The sequence below is a fragment of the Panicum virgatum genome, chromosome 7N, assembly GCF_016808335.1.
Source record: "Panicum virgatum strain AP13 chromosome 7N, P.virgatum_v5, whole genome shotgun sequence".
Taxonomy (NCBI): domain Eukaryota; kingdom Viridiplantae; phylum Streptophyta; class Magnoliopsida; order Poales; family Poaceae; genus Panicum; species Panicum virgatum.
Window position 1 is genome coordinate 45188187 of NC_053151.1, and position 10219 is coordinate 45198405.

Sequence of the window (10219 nt, forward strand, 5' to 3'; positions counted from 1 at the left end):
CCTTGGTAATTAAATTAATTCAGTCATTAGTTTTAAACTCACACGGCAAAGCACAAAACCAAAACATCTCCTGTCAGCCTGAGCCGGACCGGTCTGACCGGTCTCGGCAACCGGTCTGACCGGTCTGACCGATGTCAACCGTTTTGGGTCCCACAACATTTAAATCTCTCTCTCACTCCCAACGACCCATTCACCCTTCCCAGCTCTCTCAGCTCGCCCTCCCGAGCTCTCCCCCTCCCATGTTCTCCCCCAAACCCTAGAGCCCAAAACCTCCCCTCCATTTGATTCCAAGACCTAGAACGGATCAAATTGGCGTGGGGAAGCTTCATCTCCTCGATTCCTCCCCTTGGGGTACTGTGGATTCAAGCTCTCCACGTGGGAAATCTTCTCTCAAGGTATTTTGCTTGATATGAATCGATCCCCTTTTCTAGAAGGTTTTAGGTGGTTTCCTCTAGTCAAAAGCATCATCATGAACCCCTGAACTAGATCCTAGAAGGTATTTGGCGTTGGTGGGCGATTTTCACCGCACCAAGGTTCCTAGGTTCTGGTCTAGCTAGGACCGGTCTGATCGGTGTCACGGTAGGATGAGTAGGACCGGTCTGACCGGTCGGGTGGACCGGTCTGACCGGTGCTAGCAGAGCTGACATGGTTCAATTAGGGTTAGTTGGTGCAAATAGTTACAATTTAATTTGGCTAATGGGTACTTGTAATTTTATGAAATCATGCATATATTTCTCATGTCATATGCATATGCATACGTATAGCAGTCGCGGCAGAGGAGGTCGTATACGAGGTGGTTGTGGAGCCACAGGAGCCCCAGGGGCAAGCCCCGCAGCAAGAGGATCGTGGGGAGTCGGCCCAAGGCCCCATTCACCCCAGTGTTGAGCAGCAAGCGCAAGGCAAGCCCCGGTGCACATCCTTTTATTTCAAACTATGACACCTATATTTATGTTGCTATTACTTGTGCATTAGGTTTAGGAATTGTTTGGAACCCTAGTTGCATGATCCCTAGGTTTCCTCGAGTTGTACTAGTATGTAAAAGACGATAGAAATGCTATGCTTAATAGAACTCGGTAGAAGTCGAGTGACTTCGGGTCACTCGCGAGATATAGGGCATTTAGTTAAGTTAAATATATGGAATGTTAAATTAGGCAAGAAAGGAAAAGAATTTGGAGACCGGGCGGGGAGAGGTTAGCCCCGTCTGTGTCGGTTAAGGACCATTTGTTGTCTGGCCCTGTGATTGAGTTTGAGCAGTACTAACCGCATACCGGGAGTAGGAGGTAGTCGAAACCGATAAGCCGAGTACTGCTTTGCTTCGAAAGTACAGAAATCCGCACCCAACTCCTGGGGCGAGTCGAGTAGTCGCGGAGAATTGGGATGCATATGTTTACTTTTGGTGGTCTCACGTTGAGCTCGGCTGACCATATGTCGTTGGTCTGGTTCCTGTAGTTCGAGGCGGGGAGGGGAAATGTTGGTGCGTGGGGTCCGACAGGGCTTTTGCGTGCCGTGTTGGTTAGGTCCACCTTGCAAGGTTAAATCGGATCGATTCGCCGTCAGTCGCTTTCGGATATGAGCACCTTGATCGCAACACCGCATCGTAGTAATGTCTTATGGAACTTATGTGATGATTGGAAATGACTACCATGAATTACTACTCCATGTCTGTTATGATTTCTTAGCAGGTGCAAATACTAGTTGAGAATGATAGTATATAGAATTGAGAGCTAAAAGTGGAAAAATAAGGACTCGTTTTAGAAGCTTTTTATGCAAAATAACCACCAGCCAGAAAGCCTTGCATGTCTAGATATGTGGGCTAAGTTATACCCACTGGTCGGGTAAGTCTTGCTGAGTATTAGAATACTCAGAGTTTGTTGCCACCATTATTATTACAGGACACCCAGACGTGGACTTCTGCCCCTGCTGTGTCAAGTTCATCCGCCGGGATGCAGAGGGGTGGGAGGTGGTGGAGCGAGACCCGTAGGTTAGGGGATTTTCGGGTTGAACACTTGAGGGCAGAGTGTTCAGCCTTTCTGTTTTGCACAAACCGGTCTGACCGGTCCGTGGGACCGGTCTGACCGGTGGAGGCTTCAAAGGAGAGGAGACCGGTCCGACCGGTTGGATAAACCGGTCTGACCGGTCATGAAAATTCAGAACTGGTGAAGGCTAATGTAGTATTAGATTTCTTTTCTTTTTGGACTTCGGTTACCTATATTGTAAGTTTTGTAAATTATACTATCATGTGTAAATTTGAACTCAGTTTGTAAAACTCTTGTTTATCGGTTCATTCATCCTTGTATATTTTCAAGTATTTTGTCGTGTTTGTACCATCTGCGCCCACCATCGCGTGGGACTACCGGTGTTGTTCCGATCGGGCCGTGGGTTGAGAAAGGATCGCCAAATTAAGCCGTTAAGCTAATGCGCCCGATGTGTTCAAATGACGGCCATTACGCTTAATTAGAGTTTTAATTTGGCGGTTCCGTCACACTGATCTGATCAGTAAATGTACTAATTAAGGGTGTTGCTTAAGCTGTTGTGAGTTGATGTATTGTGCAAGTCAGCAAGTGTGATAAGGGAAGGAATATTTGGAATAAAAAGAAGCTCTATGGTTTGAATGCAACTATACTGTTTGCCTTGTGCAACTGAACTTTACACTCAAAAGGAGCGAACCATTTGCATTCTCTCTCGGTCTCTCGCTCACAAACCAATGTAAGAGCTATGAATTGATGTGCTTGTGCACACGGAGAAATGGATGGACATTCCCTCGGCTTGACGAAAGATTTAGTATACAAATACAATACATCATATAGATCGTGTTCAGTTCAAGCAACAAAATCTGGCATCCATCACCTAGACATGCCAAGGGATCTTGGGAGGGACAGGGACCGGACCTCTGGAGCAGAGCTCGGGAACATGACGTTGAGCTTGTGCATGAGAACGTCGGCCTTGGAGGGTATCTCGTTGAGCAGGAACTGCTGGACGATGGGCTTCTTGAACCACTCCAGCACCGAGTCACCGGGCGCATGCAGGACGACCTTGCTCACCTCGAACGGGGACTCGAGCGATGCCAGCACCTGCGCCACCACCATCTTCAGCGTCGGCCCTGTCACCAGCTTGATGCGCCTTGGCACAACCCCGTAGTACAGCATCCGCTTCCTGAACCTGTGCAGTGTGTGCACGGTCGCCACGAGCGCCGCGCCCACGGACAGGCTCCGGACATCCAGGGACCAGGCGATGTGCTGGTCGAAGACGATCGCTTTGGCGAACAACTTGTTCTCGTAGGCGACCTTCCACACACATCGGGCGCGGTTCATCTGCCCCATGAGCACCAGGTAGTTGAGGAGGACGTTCACAAAGTACCTGGTGGCGCTCTCCTCGATGTCGTAGTCGATGCCCTGGAAGAATTCACGCACAAAGGAGAGCACAGGCTGCTTACGTTGCTCTGGACCAGTGAACAGCCAGCACATGAAGTCATGAGCCTTGTGCTTGCTGGCGCTCAGGATGTCCATGATTGCCCGCTCACTGCTCTCGTCCTGGCACCGCACCAAGTGGGCAAGGATGGATGTGTACAGAATCAAGTCTACCTTCGCTGCCCCGGCAACATATGTCTCAAGCAACGGGCGTGCTGAGTCATACAGACCTGTCTTCATGCAAGACTCAAACAGCTGCCTTATGATGAAGTTGTTGGTCCTTATGCCAGCAGAACCCATGAACCGTAGCCACCGGAGTGCAAGGTCAGTCGATCCATCCTTGATATAGATCATCAGCAGGTCACTCGCGGTCACCTCGATAGGGAACCCTGATGCCTTCATCTCCAGCAGTACCTTTGCAGCCAAATCCAGCATCCTCTTATTCGCGAGCATTGTCAGCAACGCTGTAAATGTGCTAAGCCCTGGCCTTGTCCCGGCATTCGCCATGGAGTGATACAACCGCATTGCTGCATCCACCTGCCCTGCCGAAGCATGCATTTCTACCAAACATGCATATGTGGCTGGTGTGGGGAAGAACCCAGTCTTCTCCATGTCACCAAACAACTTGGCGGCGATGTCCAGCCTTCCGGACCGAGCATTGGCCTCAACCACCATGGTGTACAACCCAAAGTTTGGTCGGAGCCCTCCCCGCCGCATCTCCTCCCAAAGTTCCATCCCAGCATCCAGCTTCCCAGACCTCACCAGCCCCTCCACCATGGCAGTGCTCACCCCTGTGCTCACCCGATGCCCCACTGCCACCATCTCTCTGTACATCCCCATGGCCGCATCAAGCCTCCCTGCCTTGGCCAGCACGTCCACCATCACGGAGTACACCCCTGCCGGCGCCCACCCGATTCCCTCCCTCTGCTTCATTTCATCAAACATCTTGCGGGCTGCGTCGATCCTCCCAGCGCGCGCCAGAGCAGGCACCGCGAGCTCGTACGTACCCTCGTCCAGGGCGCAGCCCGAGGTCGCCATTTCGTCAAGCACCTCGAAGGCCTTGAAGGCCAGGCCCCTGGTGAGGAGCAGCGAGAGGAGGGCGTTGTAGGCAGGCGTCTCGAGGCCCTTGAAGCCGGCGTCGCGGAGGCGTTTGAAGCAATAGAAGGAAGGCTCTAGGAGGCCGTGGGTGGCGAGCGCGGAGACGACGGCGTTGAGCGTCTTGGGGAAGGCGGCGGGGTCGGGGAGCCCGAGGGTGTCGTCGAAGAGCGCGAGGAGTTCGGGGGAGTGCGTGGCCGGCGGGAGACGCGATGCGAGGAGCGAGGAGAGGTCGTCGGAGGGGACGAACCAAGGCTGGAGGCGCGCCCATGCGACAAGGGAGATGAGCGGGACGGGGTCGGAGGCCGGGAGCGAGGCGGCCGCGAGGAGGAGCAGCGCGGGGTCGGGCGCCGATGGCAGCGCGGAGAGCGCGGCGGAGAGGGGCGCGCCCGAGCGGTGGCGGAGCGCGAGCGCCGCGAGGCGGGCCGCCGCGGCGGGGCGCGGGAGCGGGTGCGCGGAGGCGCCGGAGAGGATGGTGGGGTCGGCGCCCGGCACGGCCGGCCGCGCCCCGGGCGCCGAGGAGAGCAGCCCGCCCGACTCGTCCAGGTACTCCACCGTGTCCGTCCACTCGGGATCCGGCGGCGGCCCGGAGGAGAGGCCGCGCCCGCACCGCGCCAGGAACAGTGGGGTGGCGCCGCCGCGGAGGCGGGTGCTGCGCGCGAGGCCGACGCGGAGCAGCATCTCTTCTCGGTGGTTTGGGGGTTGCCCGCCGCCGCCGCCGCCGGGGGACAAGCGGCCCGAGGCCGGACGGAGTCAGACTCGGTAGCAAAGCAAACTACAAGTCGGTTTTGGGCTTTAGGCTTTGGGCTCATGTGACGCGCAAGCCCGATCTGACGGCCCAGATTGCAACGGACCGGCTTTGGGCTAACTCGAAAAGACCAAAGGGGTTTTGGGCTCATGTGAAGTTGGGCTTCTAAGCTCTGGTCCAAAGAAACCCTCTTCCCCATATCGTGTGCGTGGCAGGGCACCACGCCGCAACGCATCAGTTGAGCTTCCGATCCAATCGACGGCTCCACTGCTCTCGTCTTCTCGCTTCCGTCTCCGGCGTCGAGCCGCCTCCGGCCCCCTGGGCAAACTCTACTCCTTTGCAAGGAAGAGCGCCACCTGGAAGGAATTCTTCAGGATTAGAGGTGCCGCCGGTGTCCGCGCCTCTGCTGGGCCGGCGTCAAGCGGAGATCGAATCGGGAACCGAACTGACCTCGTCTTTCGTCGGTAAGAAATCCTTCCAGCTTGGATCCCTTCTTTACTCCGAGCGATCTAATTCCAATCTTCCTTGCTGGGCTGTGTGTATATACTCCAATCCATCCATACACTCTATTGCGCGTTTGCTTGCTATATGTGTGCGCGCTTGCGCTAAAAGCACTTCATTTTCATACTTTTGGGGCGCCAGCTGAATTGCGATATCTGTATGTTGATTCCAGAACTTCCATCAGGAGAAGCAATGTCAGGAGTGATCACAAAGTTCGCGGTTACATCCATGGTGATGTGGATGGCCCCAGTCGCCATCATGTATGGGTTCTACTACCAGGTGTTTCCAGGTTCGGCTGCTGTTTCTGTTTTCATTACTGCTTGGTGTGTTCCATCTATTATGTTCACATGAAATACGTAAATTCTTATTTGTTAATTATATGTTAGAAATTATTATTTGGTAATGATATGTCAAATCTCCTTGTTCAGGTGTGAGTCAGATGTCATCCTCAGCGCAGACACTGGCCAGTGGGTTCCTTGCCGTCATATCAGTTAATCTGGTGATCGGCTTCTACATATGCATGGCGATGAAGGAGACTCCACACCAGGAGCCACAGCCTGATCCCACCTTCTTGGCAAATGCTAAAGCGAGTGTCAACCAGCCAACATCCTCTCGAGTGAATGATGATTCCAAGGGAAAGGGGAAGGTTGAGTAAGCTGTAGCATTTTGACTTGGGTCTTGTGTATGCTATACGCATGTTGGCCATCACACAATGCCGTAACCTTTTAAATTTCTTAATTTGCTGTAAATCTTGATGGTTATGGTTATGGAACCATATGAAGATGAATCTTCTGTATCCTTTTACGATGGAAACTATGTTTGATGGGTTGTTTTGATTAGGATCCTTATCAAAATTACCAGTGGTTACGTATTAGGTCCTTTTGGTGATTTGGTTAGGTCCAATTTAGCGTATGCCTTTAACAGACATATGCTGCCAGTGGTGCCATTTTGGTTTCCTGCGAGATAATTTAATCTAACAACAAAAAACTGGTGTTCTTCCTAAAAGATGTCGAATTTCTACAACTCAACATAGCACCAAGATGCAGTAGTTCTGATAGCATTTCGGTCGTGTTTGTTAATTTTTACATCTGTTTTTATCATAGGAGGCAGGAGCATACTGCTGTTGATTAGCCTGCGTAGAGCTGTAGACCTTTGTACCTCTCTGGTGGTCATATTGTTTTCCTATAAATTCCTCTGTTTATTCTGGTTATTGCGATAAGCTATGCAGATTGGTCAATTATATATGAATAGAATGGACTCAAGCTCCCGATGGAAATTTCAGAACAGGACACACAGCAGATGACTTACATGGCTTTTAGGATATAAGACAGTTAAGTAGCTAACTAATCATGTAATCACACATTATGAAGTAGAAAAATACCATCTGACAGAAATACCATCTGAGGCTATATTGTATTGGGATATTGTATTCGAACATGGAAAACTCGTGGATTAATACGATAAATCCTTCTCCAAGAGCATCTTATTATGAGAAAATGGAGAACTCCTGGATAAATACAATCATGCCTACAACTGAGCAGGGAATACTGATGGAAACACCATTCTCTGATGGTCTGTAGATCTATGCCCATATGGCAAGCATAGACATCATCCCTGCACCTATGAAAAGTGCAAGATATGTCATCAGCTGAAGCTTTGTATTCGTCTGTAGTTTTGGGTTGTTGAAATCTGTGGCGAGAAGATCAACTAATGACATGTAGATCAAAATTCCTGCTGAGGCTGAGTTGAAAATTCCTTCGACAACGAAGGCAGTAGCGCTATGGCCATTGTAGCTAGATGATATTGCAATCCCTAATGCAATGCCCATGGGTGCAGTTAGGGAGAAAAAAATTGCCATCATGATGGTTGCCCTTAACTTGAAATTTGCCTGCAGCAAGGTGGGAATCAGATGATATTAGCATTTTATTGATGTGAAACACAATATGAAATTAATTATTTCTCCTTTGTGTTCTTTTATTTTTCCTGATGATTTTTTTTCTTGCTTTAACTTATGAAGTAACAATCATTACTGGGGTCCATTTACATTTAATAATTGGTGAAACTTTTTTTCTGTCTAAAAAAAATTAAGATTTATTTGATATTTTGATTTAGCTTTCCCAACATATCTGTTCGAAGATTGATCATTGATCAGTATTGGGATATGTTATGTGCTTTTTGTTATTATACTGAAAAAATGATTAGTAATGGTTCATGCTTTGATTGTGTTATGTTGCTGTCCAATGACCATTCCATTTCAACTTGATATATCTCCCTGTCTCCTTCCTCTTGTTCATCCCCCCGTTCTCTCCCAAAGGGCAACTTCTGGAGTTTTATTGGTATAAATTTCCTGATAGCCGAGTTATGGAATTGTCTTGTAGCTTATCATTATTTTATTCAAAAGATGGAAGCAGAGAAAATGGTTAGATTTTCAATGAGATATATGCAGGTAGTGTAGGTATGGTGCAAGCATATACCTGCACAATTGAACCACCCAAGCCTATGCCTTCAAAGAATTGATGAAAGCTAAGGGCACCAACAAGAGGCCTGATGGTGGATGACCTCACAGATGCACCCAAAGACACCCCAATAATCACTGAATGCACCAAAATTCCAAGCTCAAGGACCTGCATGATGAGAGATATACTTTGTTATTTCAAAAGGAGAACAGTGTGGAAGAGTCAATTCTTGGCTGGAGAGGAACATTATAATCTGAAGCACAAACTAACACCCAGTCAATAGGTATCATTCTCCTCAGCTCCTCGCCCCAGTATCTATTTCTTCATCAGTGTATTATGTGGAGTACCGGAGTAGCAAAACTAGATGCAATATACTGATTTGGGAGAACCTTTTAACATATCATTATGCCTTTTGTTCCCTGGAACTCTGATGGGAATTTTATATATCTACTGCCCAGTTTAAATATAATATTGATTGGAGCTAATTCAGTAAATTGCTGGATTACCTTGATTGATTATGTGGCCTACTCATGGGAAAAATAATTAATTCCTGATCCTATTTAAAATTTTGCCCTACATGTTTCTTTATGATTTTCTTTGCTGCTTGTTTTCTGAACTCGTGCATTAACAGAAACTTCAACTCTTTTCCAGTACTATTTGCAAGGGAGGCTTATGGGACAAATCAAGTAACTGCTCTTCAGGGGTGCTCTTACCTGAGATACCACCCTGTGCCGAATCATGTCAGCTATTGAAGCCTCCTCAGGTGAACTTATGACATCCGCCTCCCCATGCGAATGCCCAAGTGTTGCATGGGTGTGCACATGCACATGTTCTGCATGCCCAGCCCTCTCCTCGTCTCCAGGTTGCTCATGTATGTCTAGGTCATCGATTGGGCGTGCCTTCTTGAAGTGAGACCGGCGGTAGTACCCAGCAGCCAGTGAGTCTATCACCATTGTGGCCATTGCAGCTGACATCGCTATGAGGCCCGCGAAGGGGAAAATATTACCATCACTGCCACCTTTGTAGAGGCATGGAGATTTCAGCCCATCAAAGGCTGCTGGCAGAATGTGGACCATGCCGGTGGCAAGGATGACCCCAGCTGCAAATGCCTTGACCGCAAAAAAGATGTCACCATCAGGGTTTAGCGCAGCCATGGAGCGGCCAAGCACCGGCACCAGCACGCCAGCTGCTCCAGCTGTTAGGATGGATGCAATTGCGATCAGCTTCAGCTTCATTGCACCTCGCTTGTCAGTCGTAGTTCCTTCTGCGGCATTTGTGCAATTGGAGTTGCTGGCAACAGCCAGTTGTGCAAAGAGCAGGAGCCATGGAAGCACTTTCAAGGTATGCTTCACAGCATCCATGGCGCTGGTTATTTTTGGTCTTGTGATATGCTTTATTTCCCAGTATGAGCTGCAAGGAGATAGAGGGAATGGTTAGTGCTTTATATAGGAGGAATGTGTCGATTGGGATGGTTTGCCAAATTGCCATCCCGTGGCCACGTGGGGTCTGCTACTCTCAGTTCCCAGTTCTTGTGGCCATGTGTAAACAGCTGCAAAGTTGTTGCTCATACTGGAGCTTATACCAGTAATCAGTGTCAAGGACTGAGCCCGCACAACATAGTACTGCTGTTAGTTGCCACTTTATGATGATGCTTAATGACTGTTTGATTGTCGAACATGGAAAAAGGACCCAACCCAGACCACCAGCCTGAACCTAAGTTATCTGAATTTGATCATCAAGAGTCAGCTACCATGTCTCATGCTTGACACTGTTCATAACTGCTGCATTACGGATACACAAAAGCACAGGGCGATAGATACCACTCACCTTATGCAAGTAAGGGTGTGGAATATACTGGTGTCTGAAAACGTGAATGGATGAGTGATGCTTTATTGTATGGTCAGAGCATCGTGTAGTGCTGACACCATGTTGTCGTCAATTAGTTAATTAGATTAAACTATTTTGAGGCTTGCACTTTGCAGGTGAGTTCTTTTTAGATGGTGGGCTGAAAA

General features: G+C 49.1%; 3 protein-coding genes across 4 annotated transcripts; 1 reads left to right on the plus strand and 2 right to left on the minus strand.

Annotated features, from left to right (window-relative positions):
- Positions 1-2606: 2606 nt before the first annotated feature.
- Positions 2607-5253, minus strand: LOC120680855 (pentatricopeptide repeat-containing protein At1g79490, mitochondrial-like). The gene has a single exon (XM_039962435.1). The coding sequence runs from the start codon at positions 5181-5183 to the stop codon at positions 2844-2846; it is 2340 nt and encodes a 779-aa protein (XP_039818369.1). The 5' UTR covers positions 5184-5253; the 3' UTR covers positions 2607-2843.
- A 201-nt stretch (positions 5254-5454) lies between these two features.
- On the plus strand, positions 5455-6625 carry LOC120680857. 2 transcript variants are annotated; one of them, XM_039962437.1, is made up of 3 exons: positions 5455-5714; positions 5924-6040; positions 6180-6625. In XM_039962437.1, the coding sequence occupies exons 2-3, from the start codon at positions 5944-5946 to the stop codon at positions 6404-6406; spliced, it is 324 nt and encodes a 107-aa protein (XP_039818371.1). In that variant the 5' UTR covers positions 5455-5714; positions 5924-5943; the 3' UTR covers positions 6407-6625. The 2 variants fall into 2 exon arrangements, with proteins under 2 accessions (XP_039818371.1, XP_039818373.1); XM_039962439.1 differs by having other exon boundaries at positions 5464-5714; positions 5936-6040.
- A 511-nt stretch (positions 6626-7136) lies between these two features.
- LOC120680856 (zinc transporter 3-like) lies at positions 7137-9658 on the minus strand. The gene is made up of 3 exons (XM_039962436.1): positions 8921-9658; positions 8226-8375; positions 7137-7639 (listed from the first exon to the last, which is right to left on the minus strand). The coding sequence occupies exons 1-3, from the start codon at positions 9566-9568 to the stop codon at positions 7334-7336; spliced, it is 1104 nt and encodes a 367-aa protein (XP_039818370.1). The 5' UTR covers positions 9569-9658; the 3' UTR covers positions 7137-7333.
- Positions 9659-10219: the final 561 nt, after the last annotated feature.